This window comes from Mauremys reevesii, linkage group 9, assembly GCF_016161935.1.
Source record: "Mauremys reevesii isolate NIE-2019 linkage group 9, ASM1616193v1, whole genome shotgun sequence".
Lineage (NCBI taxonomy): Eukaryota > Metazoa > Chordata > Testudines > Geoemydidae > Mauremys > Mauremys reevesii.
Genome location: NC_052631.1, coordinates 6,493,844 through 6,513,757, shown reverse-complemented (window position 1 = coordinate 6,513,757; position 19,914 = coordinate 6,493,844). Strand labels below are relative to the sequence as shown.

The 19,914-nt window shown below is 41.4% G+C and overlaps 1 protein-coding gene across 7 annotated transcripts in view; it reads right to left on the bottom strand.

The window, feature by feature from the left end:
- DIS3L2 (DIS3 like 3'-5' exoribonuclease 2) overlaps positions 1–19,914 on the bottom strand; it is a 267,821-nt gene that overhangs the window by 126,883 nt on the left and 121,024 nt on the right. For all 7 annotated transcript variants that reach the window (XM_039488736.1, XM_039488735.1, XM_039488731.1 and 4 more), the window contains one exon: positions 14,599–14,772. In XM_039488736.1, coding sequence (XP_039344670.1) covers positions 14,599–14,772 — 174 coding nt within the window. The remainder of the gene's footprint in view (positions 1–14,598; positions 14,773–19,914) is intronic.

The following is a 19,914-nucleotide window of genomic DNA, read 5'->3' as shown; positions in this document are numbered from 1 at the left end:
ACAGGACACTTCTCCTGCCCCAGAGGAACATGGTTTATTAAATTGCAAGAAGTGTGTGGGTTAGTTAAGGGAGGGATTACATTTACATTTAAAGGAATATTGCCAAACATATATAGAGATTAAACAGTACAAGTGTCATGTAAATTTAGAAGCTTTAAAATCTAAGGATGTGCATCTGTGCGCACACAGCTCTGTGTATTTCTAGCACACTTATTACTGTAGTTCTTAGATGTTGCTGGTAGTATGTGTTGCTATTTGTCTGATATTAGCATAAATTTGTGCAGTTCTGCCAAATATACTAAGGAGATTTCTAATGCACCTAACTTCCATTAGCCTTTGAAAATCTCCCCCAATACATTAATTTTCTCATCCTATAGCACACCTGCCTAATCCTCAGATAAATGTTCACTTCTGATCCTTTATGATATATAGCCAAACAAATTGGAAATAGCTAGTGATACTGGAAGATGCAAGACTTTCTAAACTGCACTGATTTTGATCTGCTTACAGTCCAACTATCCAGCACCATAAATCAACCAATGTAATGACCTACAAACCATCTTGCTTCCATAAATACATACTCCTTACATTAAAAATCCATCAATGAATGGAATTTCAAGTGATCTCATGCCAAGGAACAGTGCTTACATAATGTCCCTATTTACCATTCTTCGAAGAATCACGTATGTACAGTGCAAGCAAACCCTCCACGTACACTAATATGCCAAGTGCTTGCCTGCCTGGTAAGGCATGGGGCCATAGGGAAGCAGGTACTTACTGTAACCATCCCAGAGAGGCGGCTATCACATATAGTCTTACTTTTTCAGGGCATTTAATCTATGATAGCAGACACCACTGACCTGAAACCAACTGCCCACTTTACACTGACAAGGTTTAAAGGACGGGATTAAGTGCTTCTTAAATCCAAGTATGTGGGTTCTTGTTTCAATGGAATAGATAGCTTATTCCAGCTGTTTTGGGCTGCAACCACAAATGTGCGCCACCCATAGCGATTTGTAGCTCTAGGCAGTTTAAAAATTAATAGACTGGTTTCAACAAAGTGCACATTTGCAGTCTGCCTTGGAAAGAAGGGAACATAAATATGCCGGTGCCAAACTCTGAATACATTTATACAATGTAGCAACTAATGGAGCTGCTTTGCTTTCAGACACTTGGCCAATTAAATCTCTTGTAGAGGTCAAGGGTGGGGCCTGAGTTCATGAGAACACAAACCAGCAGGGATTCTTGTATATACTTCCAGCCTCTGTAGTGCTACCACAGACGCATTTCATAGGCTATATCACCAGAATCCAGGATAAGTATTTGCTACTGCTGAGCAACCTGCTTTCTTGCAAAAGCTAGCCTGATACAAGGCTGCCAGACTGAGGTATTTATCCTTATATATGTCACAGTGAAGGCACCCCTTACATGCAGCCATGTGCGGTATAGTTAGGATTTTTTTAACAACATGTTCAAAATGGGAGGGGGGGGGAGTTGACTACTCAAGAGATCTGAACCTGGAGCCTTTCAATGAGAGTTTTGCCCTGTGCAAAGACTGTGGGGTTACAGAAAGTCTCCGAACAAGCAATATGATGCAAAAAGTCCCACAGAATAAGTACTAAGTGGACAAAGTCCTGGATCCAGGTAGCCAAGAGGCAAGCATATAGTAGACTGGACCTAAACTCTGACTTTGTGGTGTGGGAGTGCTCACATTTTATCACAAAGTGATGCTTCTGTAGCAGGGTAGGATGCCTAGAAAGAGTCTTTCCACTGAATTCTGCATAACAGTGACTGCATGATTCACGTAATAAATAAAACCTCTGGTTCTGATTTTTATCATTATTACAGGCAGCTGCAGGAGCCAGTACTGCAAAAAGCAGAGGCCCAATTGCAGCATTTACAGTCATTCTATTGTCCTTTGACCTATATACTGATTGAAGCCCCATCCCTCCAATCAAAGGACAGATACAGTCTCTAGTATCTTCTCTGATTCCTTCAACCAGCTAACACCACCTCTAATCTCTACTGTGCTTCAGCTAGCTCTCTCTCACCCAGAAGTCTCAGTCACTTCAAGACACCATCTTGTGTCTGTTGAAACAGGCAAGGTGCAGTGTCACCAGCGGACCAATAGTCCTGCAAACCAAGTCATCTTACTCCTTGGCATGTGTTCCTATGGCCCTACATACATTGAAAATGAAGGGTGACAGACCTGACATAAACCACTGCCAAGTGGAGATAAGAAATTGCTCATTGCTCCTCTCAGACTGATGAGACAAGCCACTCAGACTCCTCCATGTGTCCCTGCCAGAGTCTGCACCTGTAATGATACCTCCCCATAGGCCACGGTACAATAGCTCCCAAAAGGGTCAGCCCATGAGCCCCCTGTAGCCAGTGGGTGATGGCAAAACCGACCCTTGGTAGGTTTTTATTAACAAAACTCAGAGCAGCTGCAATTTCCATGCACCTGTCAAGGAAGAGACTAAATGCAAGCAAATATTATGGCTACATGCACGTGCAATAACATTTATCACTAACTAATACAAATTGGGTGCTGCCCTCCAGCTCCTGGCAGGCTGCCAAAGCGGTCCTGTAGGCTACAAAATTTGGCCATTCCTCCTTAAAAAATCCCAAAGGAACAATCTCTTCTTGTCATTACACCTAATAAAAATCTGTTTTATTCATTTTAAAACGTCAAAACATACTTTATAAAAGTAACAAGATGTTCCAGAAGTGTTCGTTCCAACATACACACCACTTGGTTAGCTAAAGGAAACTGGTTTAGGAGATATAGACATGCATGGAGTTGAGAGCTTTTCTGGTCTTCACGTTGAAAAGGACTAGAGATAAATGTCTTTAAAGAACCCCCAATTTTGCTGCACTGGCTGAAGACAAACATCTCAATGTGGAAAGTTACTCTGTACAGGAGCTCCTTCATCCAAAACATATGTTCAACACAGTCTTGCAGAAGCATACTCACTCTGGCATCTCACTTTTGTTAATGGAAGAATAAAATCTCTTTCTTCCACCTTCCTTGTGGAGAGATGGGGCGAGTATATTATGCGTCTGGACTAGAAACAATCTGTGTATGACAATCTGGTAAGGCTGGTGCCACAGATCCCACTGAGTCTATTCTGAAATTGTTAATGGAAGGTCAGAAAGTGAACATGCACTGGGCCAGTCATCACCACACAGCTCTTCTTGCATATGATGAGTGCCCATCCGAGTTCCTATAGGACTAGAGAGAGGCTGACTAACCACCACCACCAGCCAAAGTGTAAGACAGCAATGCCACAGGAGAGGTTTGCAAACTAGTTCCTTCTACAATATTCAAAATCAAACCCCAGGAGAAAACCTACCAGAATACAGAGCTTAAGTTTATAAGATGGCAATGCAAATGTGCACACAGAGACTCTGGTATAATCAATCCCACTTTACGGAAAAGCTAATTAAGTGCAGTTTCAGACTGCACAGTTCAAACAGACTAATTAAAGCAGAGCAGTCAGTCTTTTTACTTTTAACATTTTTCTTTTAATAGGAGCTAGAAAAACAGGCTAATGAAGTACTGTAGGTAAGATTAGCACATTATTGGTCAGTTGGTGTTATCATGGTAATTAAAACATTCAAAGACCACAGAACAAAAACAGTTTTGGTTCTGGGTGGGTTTTTTTAACCGAACAAGTGTATCCATACAACAGGGTCTGCAAGTTTCAAAGGAGAAATCATTCTTTTTATTGTATATTTGGAGCTGAAAGATCAGGTACAATACATCATCATCAAATTAGCTTTTCGCTCAGCTAAAACATTCAGAGTTCAACAGATCTGTTAAAGTTATCAGCCATTAAATAGAAACATCTGTGAACCATGGCGATTACCCGTCCTAGGAGTCAATGCTCCATCTTCATTTCAAGTGGAAGAATGCTTAGACCGAAAGGAAGCATTGCATGTTGTCACCTATGGCCTCCACATGTATTAAAGGTGTGGATCCTGACAAACTGCTAATGGGGACTACGGTTGGGCAAAGTTTGAGTGTTCCCAATGATATTCTCAGTACGAGTAACTTGATGCTCCTGAAGGACAGAAGTGACAGTGTGTACATGCTGCATATTTCAGTTGAACTAAATGTTAAAGTGCTGCCATGCAAGCCCTTCTAAAAACAAAGGAACCGTTTCCTCGATGTATGGTGTGGTTGGATAAGCCAGCCAGGTGGAGGCAGTGAGTCTCTGTCATTTCTTTAATACATTAGGGCCTAGAAATGGCCATTGCTAGGTTACGATTTAGAGAACTGCATGTACCTGGGAGAGCATTAGAAAGCCCTAAAGGAACCAAGAAGTTCTACTCCTAAGCAGATGAGCTAACAATATACAGGAGTCTTAGAAACTTAAAGGAAACTGGGACTTTGTTATCCTAGTAACTACTGGAGACAGACAATGGAGAGAGTGGAGCTGCAAGAAAGCAAAACTGACAGAACAAACCAATATAGTCAACTTAGCAGCTTCCACACCATTATTACATTTGGCCGATAGTAGTTGAAGGAAACAATGGAGAAGCCTGATACAATCCCTCAGGCATTAAGCCCCTTCTAAACCATATGCTTGAATTCAGGTTCCTCCAGGCAAGTCATTTAAGTTACTTGATGATTCCCTGGGCTTTGCCCCAGAGCTAGTATTCTTGATACAAAGTCTATTACACAGTCTTCAGTAATACTTGTTGCCTGTTTTAGGAAAAAATCCCCCCCAACTGGTTGTAAAATGAAACAAGGAATTTATTAGGGACTTCAGTATGTGCCTATCCATCAGAAAGACGGATGGAATTCACAACCCCGGGTTTCAAATATACACCCTGTTCAAAGAGTAAAGATTCAGATGCAGTTACCTGGCTACATCCAAAGGCATACCAGAGGCTAACAAATCTAGGGAACACCTATGCTTTGGGTCTACAGGTCACATAACCATATTAATGTCCTTTCTTCAATAGGTCTTGAAGCACCTATGTGAAATTTCTGCAGAAGCACTATGGATTTCAGAAAAGACAAGACGTGTGTCCCTGCAGTTGGCTGTTGGAGATGAGAGGGTAATGAGCATCATTTTGTTTATTAAAGTTCAGATTTTGTAGGCCTTGTTTAAACTTTACTATGTCAACACTGAGACGTACAATAGAGTGACTGCATGTCTAGACTCTTGCATCACATTTACATTCTTCCTCTTTAGACTGTCTTGCTCTCTTCACTTTGTGAATACGTGCAATAGAGGTGCTGGTGGAATTCACTTCACCATCCTGGTTTATCCCTATTAACTTGCACTCAAGGCTGACATTTTAAGTGGTAAAGACATTTTTAGAATCTTGCAGATCTTCGGGGTGATCTGTAGGACCCTGCCAAACTGTGTCTTGGAAAAAGTTAAGCAGACGTAATTTTTCAGGTCTGGAAACAGTCATTTTAATTTGGGACGAGGTATCCCAGTGTTGTCAACTCACTCCAGTGAAAGCTACAAACATTTTTTCACACAACAGTCTGATTGTTATGGCAACTACCAAAATGAATCTCATTTTTCAGTCACAAGTCAACCCAACTAGAATATTGTGCCTATGTAGGTTTCTTATAAAATACCAATAAGCACAGGACCCATTCCTATAGACATTCATCGCTCAAACGGGTATAGATAAAGTACTCTCTTTCAAAAGGGAATTTCAGACAATGGTCATTGTCTGAACCTCTTTAGTACGTCACCACCTCACTCCCAAAGATATCAGCTCTTTCAGTTGCAGTACGCTACTACATTTATCACTCTAAGTATGGGTAGATTTCAGTTAAAAATCTGGGACAACTGTTTACAGGACAGGCTCTTAAAAGGAATATTTTTACAGGAGAAGCATGCAACAGAAGCATCTCAAATGAGCCTCCGAAGGCACCTTAGGATACACTTTGGAAAAGACACACACTTGCAAAAGTAACTCTATAACTTTTTCTTTGTACAGTTAAATGAACACCGCAAAATGAGCTAATTATAAACTAATTGGGAGTAAAAAGAAAGACTGCATTACCCCAATCCACCCGTGGCACAAGCTCCCAAGAATCCACTCCCGCAGGTACACAAACATCAGAAGTCTCATCTTAATATGTCAACCCAGTTCAGGTCTTTATAATTTTTCATGTTTATTTTTTAGCTAAAGCCTTGCCTCAGCTGATTCAAGTCAAAAAGGAAGGTTTACAGTCAGGGCTTTGGAGCGGAGCCCGGAGCTGGAGCTGCAGGTTTTTGCCTGGAGCTGGAGCAGAGCCGGAGCACAGCTCCAAAGCCCTGCTTACAGTTACCCTGATGAATTACACAACAGCAGTAATACACATTTTAATTTTCATAGAACAATGCTCCTTGGTTTGCTGAACCAGAACCAATTTCAGCTATTTACTTATGTCTTCAGTGTAAGATGAGCAAAGTTCTCTGATTTGATGATAAAAAGTAACCCATTTAAAAAGCCAACGCATATAGAAGAGATCATTATTTAAATTTCTGCAAGTCATGCTAACATTGTGCCTCAAGCACATGGAGTTTTCTGCCCCACCTTTATCCCATGCAAGAATGAGAGCAGGAGCGTAACTGAAAACACGCTTTTGTCATGTAATCTTCTTCAATCATAGACTCTCAGCAGCTAAGAACGGAAAAGACATTAGGTCATCCATCTCCCATGGGCCAGTGCTGAATTGTTCTCTGCAGTGTGTATGCAAGTACTTTGTCCAGTCTAGAGTTTTAAACATCTTAAGCAATGGGGTTTCCAGCATGCCCGTGGGAGTCTACGATGCAGTCTAATTTAGGGTGAACAGCAGAAAAGATTTCCTCTCTTCGTTTTAGCCCAGTTGTCCTAGTAATATCTGCTTCTACCAACCTAAATAATTCCTATCCCACCATAGTGATTCATATATTTGTTAGCCATTAAGCATCATTCAAGCCACTAGCCTCTTTGTTAATACACATTTAACAGCTACGTTTTCCCTGTAAGTCAATCCCTACAGCCCCCTGGTTATTTTTGTTACTCACATGTTCGAACTACATCTCACTTTTCTGTCTCACTGTGGTATGGAGGTGTGGTGGAATTTTCAGGGTAGTCCTTAAACTCCCAACCCAGATGTTGGGATCTGCATAGGCCCTTGCTCATTGCTCCAAAAGTCCAGCGTTTGTGCGCATCCTCCAAGGGAGGCTCCATACCCAGGGTACCAGAATGAGACCTCATAATGAAAAAATGGCTCCGTGTAACAAACAGTTTGTCATGCCTTTGGTTAACCTGTCATTATGAAAAGGGAAATGCATCATCTGATCAGGAATTGTGAAGAAATTGTTTTCTCTATGGTGGTGACAGATGCCAATTTCAGCCAACACGTTCAAGGCTGGATGCCTGAACTCTTCAACCCATATTTAGATATTTCACCAAAAGTGGCCTGGTTTTCAGAGGGACAAAACACAAACTCATGACTCTGAAGTCAATGGGAGATGCAAGTACTCAGCTCCTTTGAACATCAGGTCACTTTAATTACGTATCTAAATACAGAATTAGCAGCATAACCTTAGACACCCAGGTTTGAGAACCGTGGCCTTAGAGTGCTGGTTTTTCTCCCTCTGAAACTCCCATCGAAGCCTCAGGATCTATCACTGAAAGTCTGACAAGAACGGATCTGTTCCCAAATAGATGCGAACTGACTGGATTCCACGCCTCCTGCATTATTCTTTACAGAAAATACTCAGCTGTACAGAAACAATGCAATATGCATAACGTCAAAGTTCAGGTGATGACAAGCCTCTCAGGCAAAACATTCCCCACTCAATGAGCTTTGATTTGTTCTTTACGCTACCAGAGCCCACTGACGGGAAATAACCCTACAATCCACCAATTCCCATGCAATAGTGTGCTTGTACAGCTGTTCTTCCAATAGCTCATGTTGCCTCCATTAAACACCTCCCCTCCAACCCCCGCATTTCTAGCACAATATGCCAACCCCGGGTCACAACATGTGATAGCAACCACTGCATGTCATTTAGTAAGAAATTAAGCTACCATCCTACTGGTTTTTTTCAGTGCAAGCATAGGTTAGAAAAAAAGCAACATATACAGGGAACAAGCTCTGACGAAGTCAGCTAATTAACTTAACCACATCACTGGGACAAGAACACACATCTGGGCATCACTAAAAGTTTTTGTATTAAGCTCCATCAGGTGTATCTTCTAATACTGGTTTATTGCCATTGGTTCAGGAAGGGAATCGTTCCCCAGCCCAACACAGTAGGAGAGAGCGCATGGTAACAGTCACTGTGAAGAACAACCTAGAGTAGATACAGTGTCCTTTGCAACTGGCTTCGCCAGCTCTGCGCTAGACTGTCCTCACCACTGAGCAATACTTTGTGCTCCTCAAATCCTCCTACTGATTTCAGTGGGGATACATGCAGAATAAAGCTGCTGCTCAACATGAGTAAGGAAACATAATCTAGTCCTACGTGTCTTTCCACAGTATCTCAGGATGATAGACTCAGATTTGCAGCAATGTTTACACATTTATTAAACATGCCATTTGTCAGGTTCCTTAAGAAAACTGGGGATTTTTACATATTCTAGTACAGTGGGATAAGCCTTGCTCTAATGATACTTAACGCAAGCTTTCTGTAGTGGAAAATCTCCAGGGAAAATTGTTTAATGATGTTTTATCTGATTTATACCCTTTCAAGTCTTCCACCTGCCCAGAAAAGCCAACTGTCTCACAGTCTCCTTTCCCTTCCTACTCACCAGGCACTTTGCTGGGAGCAGAATGCTGCCATTTTTACCATCACCTCTAATTTTATCAGCCAACAATCTACTTGGGCATGCACAGTTAAGAGTCTGATATTAAGTCTTTAATATAAACACTGCTAATCCTTATTACTATCTGCACCATTCCTCAAACACAACACAAATAGTGGGCAGAACTGCAATGTAGGAACTGTTCTGTTGCCGGTGGTTTCCAATTACAAACAGTGCTAAGAACAGAGCCTCCCTGTTCAGAATAGAACATACAGGCAAGGCAGAGCACCTCCTCTTTTTCTACTTCTCCTATCAAAGAAAAGACAGATGCAATAGTTGTTAAGGGGCAATTAAAGTTACTATTTACTCTGCAAAACCTTAGTAACTGTAGGTAGCTATGTAGTACCTCTGAGGACATCACAACGTATGGTCAACAGATATCATGCCTTGCAATATCTCAAAATATTAACTCTATGTGCTAGGAATTATTCTGGGGAAGTTCTATGGCCTGTGTTCAGAATCTATGTGAAGCTACGGTTCTGTCATACTGTTGGGGCTTTTCATTTGTAAGAACAACACTTCATTAACTCTGCTCATCGGGAAACAGAATGATCATTAATTGTTCAACGACAACTTGAACGGCCTCTCGCTTCTGTGCATTGGCTCCTCAGGTTGTTTCTTTGCAGGGCCCTCAATATTCAGTATTAGCATTGGTGCTGCAATTTTGCTTACAAGACAACATTAGAGAGTTAGTTGGGGTGGAAAATGAAAATTTCTGCTCTTCAGACGATTCATCCTGCAGATATTTCAGTGTTTCTTTCTCTGCTCCGTATTTTTAGCTCATTGTTTTCTATTTTGGCAGCTGAGAAACTGCAGTTTGTAATTTTACCTCCAGTTTCATATTTCTTCTTAAAAGTGAATACAATGTCCTGTTTATAATAATAAAATCACTAGTTGGCAGGATGACATCAAATGGAAAAAAAGAGAAAGCAACTGGAAAATTTAGAGCAAGCAATTTTGAGAGCCAAGTTTTGCATTTGTAATGGTCCAGCGGAGGTCACTGGACTCACTTGTTATTAGGCGAATGGTAAAGAAATAGATATCCTCAAGTTCTTCCATGTTAGACTATATAAACCATCTCTAGTTCAGCGAGGGTTAGAGCTTTCCAAAAGAGTGACGTTATACATTTTCCACAGTAACACTAACAATGGGAGACATGCAAAAGGCAGAATTGCTCTGCAAAGAACGGCCTTTTTTCTCTCTCCAATATTTAGGTTTTTGTTTCCCACTATGATCGGACTTTCCTGGCTTTGGTTTCTTGTCCCAGTTTAGCAGTAAAAGAAACAAAAAGATATGAATGAAATTAGAAACATTTGGAACAAGCCTTAGAAATAGCTTTTAGGTTTCTTAAATTTTTGGCTAAACCTCTTCAAATGGTTTCCTCCTCTACTCCCCTCACTGCTACACCCACCTCTGAAATTTGAATTTCCTTGTTTGCTCTGACCCTCTTCTTTTCACTAGTGATGTTTTGTACTATCCAGGTGAAACACTCAGCATAAAGCAAACAAGGAAATGAAATTTACAGGCTGAAGCAATGGAGAAGACCAGAAAACGGCTAGAAGTATGTCATTTCAGAATTTGCCTCTGCCACCCCACTCTTCCAGTCTCAATGTTTCTTTTAAATAGCAAACCAAGCTTTCCTCTTTTCGAATTTAGTTCCAGTCAATCAGAGAGAGAGAGAGAGAGAGAAAAGAGAAGGGGGAAAAAAGGGAATTCTGGTCCTAATTGTGTTTACAGATTCTGGAACACATGTTTCATAAACTATACTGCTCAAATACCATAAAATCCAAGCTCTCTGTTGAACATGGCAGTTGTCAGTACACAATGATAACACTTCATCATCATCTAGCACTTTTTATTATAGGACCTCAATGTCCTTTGAAAACCATTAGTTACAGAACCTATGAAATATTTGTCTCATTTTACAAATGAATAAAATGAAATAGAGAGAGATCAAGAGGTTGCCCAGAATACTACAGTGACTTAGTAGCAGAGATGGGAATTTAACCTATAAAAGCAGGAAATTTTATAACTGTCTATGGATTTTGTGTATTATGTACTATTAAAATATTTTCTAAAACTTTTTAAATAAAACTGATCTCCTTGAAGAGACTACATGATAGTCTGACCTCCTGCACAATGCAGGCCACAGAATCTCACCCATCCACTTTAATAACAAACCCCTAACCTATGTCTGAGTTAGTGAAGTCCTCAAATTGTGGTTTGAAGACCTCAAGCTGCAGAGAATCCTCCAGCAAGTGACCCCGTGCCCCATGCTGCAGAGGAAGGCGAAAAACCTCCAGGGCCTCTGCCAATCTGTGCTGGAGGAAAATTCCTTCCCAACCCCAAATCTGGCGATCAGCTAAACCCTGAGCATGTGGGCAAGACTCACCAGCCAGCACCCAGGAAAGAATTCTCTGTAGTAACTCAGATCCCACCCCATCTAACATCCCATCACAGACCACTGGGCATACTGACCTTAAAGTCTATGAGTCTACATAGGATAGTTCAGTAAAGCAAGTCCCTAAACATGGTAACAGTACACCTTTTGTAAAGATGAAACTTTCAGGAAGCTGGGGAAATATATTTACAAGATAGCATAGACTAGTAAAATCATTGCTTTACACTGATCTGTGTTAACATCCTCTATGGATTAGTATGACCCATTGCTTTATTTTGACCTAAAGCCATGTTCACAATCTTTCCTTGGTGTGAGATTCCTTTTAGCTAAGTAATCATTCCTCCAGCTAAGTACTCCAAAGACCTATTAACAAACATAACTCATGGTTTTGAAGAGACTGTTTTTCTACATTAGTATAGACCAAAAAGACATGTTTCAAGCAGGAGAGAGTCTTATTTATCCCAGTTTCACCTTGTCAGAAAATTACCTTCAGAACTAGGGGAAATATTGTAATGCACAATACTTCACAAGAGTCTCAGTCATGGAAACCCAAAGAGAAGTGCCCTGTCAATCACTTGGCCATCAAACAATAGAGGAATCCAAGCAATAGTCAAGTAACTGAGACCATCTTCTACACTAACGGAATGAGTGGCAATAGCAAGCCCTACTAGAGGCTAAAACTAGTATTGCTAACGTGGCTTTTTATCTGATTCATGCTAACAAGGACGACCTAGAGCCCACACAACTGGTTTACAGACAGCATTGACAAAAAAGTATTATAGAACAGACAGAGATTTAGAACGAGCTCTAAAATATAAAGTGTAAGATTATACCATGTTTACACTGGTTACGTGTTAGCATGAATCTTATTTAAAAGCATTTCAGTTAAGATGGCTCTTTCTGTAGTACAGATGAAGACTTACAGTACAGTACAGCCATATGATATTGTAAATAATACTGTAACTTCAGTGAAAATCACTCTCTATGTAGTAAAGAAACGAGACCAAGGAAATACTAACATACATAGTTACAATATGTGCATACAGATGCTCAAGTTCAAATGTATGCAATTCTGCATATATATTTGTCGGTGCCTAATTTGCACACGTGCAGGTCAAGCATTGTACTGTGCTGACAATATACAACATACTGGCTGCCAAGAGAGTACCAAAAGCTAGTCAGTACCACCAAGATGGAAGGTTAAAAGTCTTACGACTACCCACTTTGCCAGCACCTGTCTCAAGGGGCAATGGGTCATGCCACCAGAGGAGAAGACACCCAGACCTATCACTTAATGGTGTGAGTGTTTTTTGATGGCAGGGAAGTGGAATGTAGGGGAAAGAGGAGTGGATTCCAATTAGGTAGGTCCCATATTATTTTTGTTAATAAAAAATCATTTTCTTTTGGAGTTGTCAAACTCTCACTCTCAGGCTATCAAAAAGCAAGCTAATAGAAAGATTCACATGTAATTTACCTTTCATATCCAAGCACAGAAACTTCATACTAGATTCATGTGTGTTTAGGAGACTAAGTAGCCCAATATGGTAATTAACATTGAACATATTCATACGTGATTAACATAAGTAATTATTTTGGAAGCTTTGACAGCAAGGGTTTATATTTGAGCAAACAGAAGGAAAGTCACTTTGCAGTGTTCACCATCTCTATGAAGAGACAGCCAGTTTAATCAAAGAGAAGGATTTAAATGGCCAAGCTGCAAAACTGGTATGGGGTGCCGATTGCCTTGAGAATTCTCACTGTAAAAATTCAGTAACAAAACCAAGAAATGCATTTGGAATTTGTTTCCAAGAATGACTGTGTAATCCAAGACAAGTTAAGTTCCTCATCTGCCTGCAACAGCATTACTGCTAGGGCAGAAAAAATGAGAGGAAGACTGCTCCCCCTTCGCTGACGTGTAGCCAAGAGCCCAAAAATAAGAACACTCGAGTGACATTCACCCTGTAGCCTAACGCCTGTGGGGGAGTGACATCTTGTACCATTGTGTTTTCAGTCATTCCAGATCTGAAATCCAGTATCTGAAGTCTGACACTAGCAAATAAGGAACCTGATTCTCCACTGCGTTACACCACTTTTATACCAATGTTGTTCCACTGATTTCAACAGACTATGCCAGTTTTTGCTCCACTGGAGTGGAGAATCAGGCTTAAGAGGAAACCATTTAATCTTATGCAGAGCACAGCTGCAAAGTCGGGAGAGAAATCTTTGGTAGCTCTGATCTTAACAAAATACATAATTACCTACTTCCAAGGATACAGAGAACTTCATAGACATAATTTAAGCCTCACAATGCTGCTGTGAGGTCAACAGTATCCCCACTTTACACAGGCTGTGACCCACAGTGACGTAGTGACTTGCCAAAGGCCACACAGTAAATCAGTGATAGAATCAGGAAAAGGACCTAAACTTAGCCCTGGTCTCCTTTTCCAACTGCTAAATCATCTTTCTTTTTCCACCTCCATCCCAGCCCAAAGACTTGGATATGTGTTGTGTACTGGCCTTTCAACTCTGGACTCCAGAAACAGATACTTAATGCTGGTGTCTATCCTCCCCTGGACACAATTTGTTACCCTTAATGGGAACTACGTAAGTATGCTAAGAGGGAATGGAACTTGCTGTGGGTACAAATGCCTTTACACCAACACAGACAATGGAAACCTCTGCCTTTAGGAATCAAAACCATGCCAACATTTTACCTTAGTAACAATCAGCAGGGAAGCACCATCAGACAGTACGCACCACGTCCCTAAAATGCAAACTGCCAATGCTTCGAAACATTGAAAAAAGCCACAACCAAACAACCCAGGCAGCACAGGGGACTGTCTCTGAGTGTGACTGAGCTTCAGTGTAACAAATCAGAAAACCCAAGACAGTTTTAGGTACATTACCAGCAGTTCAGTGAGAATTCATATACTAGAAACATCTTTACATAGAACCTAGAATTATTGTCAGCACTGGAAAAAAAATAAGCACTGGGAACTTGTGTGAGCCCTAAAAAAAAAAAAAAAATCCCATGCATCGATAGAGAAACATTGTTACAAAAACTATCACTAAAGTATTTAAAGCATTCCAGACAAAAAAGAAAGCTCTCCAATTAGATGCCAGGGATTAAATTCTTTATCTCGGTATTAATGTTGTCTTCAATAGTTCTTTTGATGAAAATACCCTTTGCTATACCAAATGCTTCCCCAAACCACTGGCCGTTTGTTTTCTTTTCGAAGAGCAGGGTGGCTTGCCAAGCTAACACAGGTGTAACTTAGGAAGGCAGGGCCTTTGAATGGTGTGACGAGACAACACCTGTGAAGCAAAAAAACCACACCAACACAAGAACAACCCTGAGACCAGAGAGGGTTTGCTGTTACCTTAAATCTCTTCTGTTGGCCAACTCTGTGGATGGGATGACCCAGGGCAGGCTCTGGGGAAGGCATTCCAGAACGTCTTGCGAGAAGTCAGAGAAATCCACCCCGTACTCCGTCAGGATCCCGTCTGTTTCAGGCTCAATCTCACCCGCCTGCCCAAGACTTTTGGCCATTTGCCTACAGAATGGAAGCAGAAAGAAAGGGTACTTTTATTTAGTATGTACCTAGAAAACCGATCATCAAGAGTTCTATCCCTGGAGAGGCCTGCTGCAGCATCCATGACTGAGCCATCAAGAGCAGATATAGTTTCACCCATTTAATCCGCCTTCCTGACTTGTGGTGGAAGATTGGGAAGGCAGTAGGGCAATACATGGCTTATGTATGCTGGGGATGATGTAAAACACTAGTCAGACTCCATGCTACTGACATTTGGTGCATCTCATTTAAGGAGACCATTTATATCAGGGGTTCTCCAACTTCACTGCACCGCGACCCCCTTCTGACAACAAAAATTACTACATGACCCCAGGAGCGGGGACCAAAGCTTGTGCCCGCTTGAGTCACACCACCTCATTGCTTCAGTTCTATGGATCAATGGTTCTCAACCTCTGTCACACAGTGCCCCAGGCAACAACAGAAGAACGTTGGGATCACCCCCTCGTCTAGTCATAAAGAAAGGAGGTGTGATCTCACTCCCCTGGACCTGTTCATCAAGGGTTCCCAGCCTGGTCTCAGATAGCTCTACCTAAACAACACTCTCCAAGAGCTGAGCACACACTGCTTTTCAGTCCCTAAAAGGCCAAAAGACTCTGAGAACGCTCTGAAAACTAAGACTTGTGGGCAGGCCAGAGTGCTAACATGCCTATGCATTGCACAAGGACTTTAAGTTATAAAGATTTCTGTCACTTAAGAACCACTGGATCCACTATTATTTCGTGGTGAACATACTCTGGGATTGAAGGCCTGGAATGGAAAAGCGAATTCAGCTGAAGGTGGCACAGGGTCCTCTTCAGCTTGTGCCACAATTCTACCAGCATATTGCTGCAGTCACAAACACAAACAGATTCAGCCCATTTAAAGGGGGAGGGATAGCTCAGTGGTTTGAGCATTGGCCTGCTAAATCCAGGGCTGTGAGTTCAATCCTTGAGGGGGCCATTTGGGGATTGGTCCTGCTTTGAGCAGAGGGTTGGACTAGATGATCTCCTGAGGTCCCTTCCAACCCTGATATTCTATGATTCTATGAAAGGCCTGCCCCTCCCTCCATGGACCACTTCGGAACTTGGAAATGGAGCAAATTCATAGAGCCATCAAATCGCTATTGAACAGGAATAAAATTGATGGCCTCCATAGACAGAGGAGTTAACATGCCCAAATACCCTCTCTTCTGTCTTACAAGGATAGAATTTATGCACCTATTTCAAACCATCTTTCAAGGCCTGAGGACACCCGGCGATCTAGCTCTCCTCCTCTGGCTAGCATAAGCCTTTGGACTCTCCTCCTGGAGCTGAAGTTCTGGACGGGAGTCACAGATGAAGGCCATATTGTGTGACACATTCTAACAATCTTTGATGAGGAGCTCTACATACATTTGTCTATCCTGCCTCCAGAAATCTTCCCTCAGCTCCAGTGCACATCTCACAAAACGTATTTCCTAAGGCTCTGGCATTAACCATCTTTCATTTATACAAGGATTTAGCTGCAAATGGCACAGAAACTAACTGGGACTCCACATTAGTGAAGTGACAAAGCAACACTCTCCCTAACTGACTAGAAATGTGACACCTAGTCCTAGACTCTGTCCTTCATATATCCTACACTGCTCTGTGGATAAGGTGAGGCTTGTATTTTTATTTGTTTGAATATAACACCATTAGGGCAAATGGCACTTTACAGGCAAAGGAGACAAGATTCTCTACGTTCTCTGCATAGACCCACTGTCACACTGTTCATCTATCATTAAATCAAACTACTTGATTGTATTCTTTTACATTATTTTAAATTACTTTTCTCTCATTTTTGTTTATTAAGAAAAATCTTTTAAAAAATCGGTTATGCAGAAGAACAGTGGGACAAGTTACCATGGATTTAATTACATTACAGTCAGTGATGGCTAGTGCCCACAATAATTACTTGGGCTGGAGTTAGTTAGCAAACTTCCCCTACACAATACACCATACACCTCTCCTCCCCTCTCCACACCAGAAAGTTGATTATATATAAAAGTGAAAAGCTCAAACTGTGGAATTAGAGGTGTCACTAGTGAAAGTTTCTAATGGAGAGTAAAAGAATTAGGTGGAAAAATGAAAAGAAGAGAGGGGCCTCTTCCCTATTGTATCCAGATTTTTACTGACCCCATGATCATAGTAGGTTTAAACTAGTGTAACTAGTGGATTCTCTGTAGCTCGAAGCTTTTAAAACATGATTTGAGGACTTCAGTAACTCAGCCAGAAGTTAGGGGTCTATTACAGGAGTGGGTGGGTGAGGTTCTGTGGCCTGCGACGTGCAGGAGGTCAGACTAGATGATCATGATGGTCCCTTCTGGCCTTACAGTCTATGAGTCTAGAACCCTGACCCAAGGAAATTAATTCACATATATGTAGATGGCAATCAGAATAAGATTGACAAGATAGGGTAGGCAACAATAATGCCAGGGAATGCAACCTCTGTGAGCAAGGTTTCTGCAATGTGTGAAAAGCTGCCATGATACTGATCCTTCTGCTTTAATTTTAACGAACGAAAACAGGCACTAATTACTTTCCTAATACAGGCAAAAAATTGCGTACCTGTAATCTGGATATGCAGAATGTTCCCAGTGTTTCAACTGTGTCATAAACTTATATAATAGACTCCATTTGCACGGTACATGCAAACTCATCTTTATAAGGGGTAGGTAATGTTATCTCTTTTTCGCACTAAGGAGGGCTGTATAATAAATCTTTCAGATTATGTAGTATGCTACAAAGGACTGTGCACTTTGTTCTGCATTAAGTTGTAGAGTTCATATTCTCTGGACGAATAAAGCAGCAATAAAAGATATTGGCCTTCATTGATTCAGTTTTATGTCCAAGCTGTATCAAAGACACACACACACACTTGGCATCCAGCCTTACTTCTCAACTTCAACATGTTTGTCTCAGTCTGATCCTTAATGTTATTTTAACGTAACTAAACAAGATACAATTTTCTTTCTTTCTTTCTTGCAGCAGCAACTATACAACATAGAAATTATCATCTAATGCCCAGTCTTTTGTAGTAGTACAGGGAGATTTGAACCTACAGGTTTACTTAGGGTGACCAGATAAGTGTGAAAAATCGGGACGGCGGAGGGGGAATAATAGGGTCCTATGTAAGACAAAGCCCCTAATATCAGGATGTCTGGTCACCCCAAGTTTAGGGGCTGCAAAGCGTGCTGTCACGCAGGTAGTTCAAGCTTGGATCCTGGGTTTGACTCCTTGGTTCCCTGCACTAAGCCCTGTAAGGGGGAAGGAGGAAGTGTCTTGTCTTTCAAACAACATCCTTCTGGCCAAGGAGGGATTAAAGAGGAGAGGAAAAACGGGGGAGGGGTGTTGAAGTATAACCTTTTTCTGCTTCCTCCAATGCCATCATGGCTCAGTACTTAGTTTTCAAAGGAGCTGAACACCTGCTGCTCCCATTGATTCTAGTGGAAGCTGAAAGGATGCACTTGTGGAAAAATCAGGCCTCTAGTGTCTACTTTGGTATGTTTTTCATGTCATGCCTTCCTGCTCAGGTTCTGTAGCCCATGTCCTCTTGCGTAGTTTACTGAAATTAGATTATGATCCCTAAGAATCAAATGGAATTTTGAATACTTAGGGGTTTGATGCAGGACTCATATCCTTAACAGTAACTGACATGTGATTTACTATCTTCCAGGCAACATTTCTCAAGCACCCTGAAATAAAAAGTTCACAGCTGATTTTAATTGGGGCCATATTGCAGTCACACAGACAGGATGACTTGCATCAGAGCAAAATCCAACAGATCAAGGTTAACACATACAGGATAATAGAAAGCCCTGGAGCGAAAACCACACTGTAATTCACTCCAGGGGCTGCATTGCCTTCAGGAACAGCAAGACTAGCTCAAGAGGCTTATAAATGACAGCAGTCACATGAGTCAGCTTCAGCCAAACATTTACTGCCCAACTCTTCGGTACTCGCAGCAATGCTGGACCTCCAGACATTTCAAAAAATGTCAAAGTCAACATTTTTAAACTGTTAATGACTTAACATTTCCTTTCTGTGTCATCAATGGCTGGGCATTACAGCTCTCCAATACCCTTCCATTGACGTTAGGGACAGGGGTAATATCCTGTCATGGAAAACAGTGAAAGGGAATCTGTTGCATTTGACCGTTTTGGGGAGAGGGCAGCAAAATGTCAGCACGTCCAAAAAGTATTTCTCCAAAACATCCGTGTTTACAAGCAGTCTCAGTCAGATTTGAAAAGGCGCAAATGATGGTGAATCACTTCCACTTGCCTTCAAGAGCCATATTTAAGATCTAGAAGAGAATCTCATTCATAACAATCTTATGTCCTGGGATCCTTTCAGGTAAAATAAAGGGCTTTACAAACTGATATACAAACACACTCAAGAGATTGTTGTTTGCATTTCTGAAATGCAGCAACAATTTAATGGTGTGCTGCAAGGAACTTCACAACAGTTAAGAAAGAGAATGGAAGAATGACATACTTGGCTGAAACTACAGTAGAAATTTAGGCAGGACGATTGTAATTATTCATCTCAGGAGTTACTGGCCAGCACCCCTCGCACTTGGCCACAGCATAAAGGGGGCCCCCAACCAAATCATAAGCACCATTTACGGCAGCATCTAGAAGGTCTTTGGATATCGCCTTTCAAAAATATAGACCTCCCTCGCTTGAAAGTCTGAGAAGATCATACAAAGTGCAAAACGTTTTGACTACATGCTGCAGGGCTCAGTCACTGAACACTGAATTGTGTCATGAAAGAAAGGTGATTCAAGGTATGATTTTTTAGTGATCACTTGAAGTCAATCTTGTATTGTTGAGTAGTGTTCCACATAACCCTTAGAAGGTGCTTTGGTTTAATGAGCTTGGCAATATTGGCTCAAATAACGTCCCCTGCCATCCATATGTAACTTTTCTTCCTTAACCAGCTGGTTACTAACAAAAACTCAAATCAAAACTCTCCATTTTCTACTTATTCATCCTGACAAAGTCAAGGCATCACACTTGCTCTAGCATCCCACCTGTCCTACCACAGACTGGCATCTCTCTGGCCTCTCAGCCTAAACTGAGGAAAGGGATGAAGGGTCGAAATG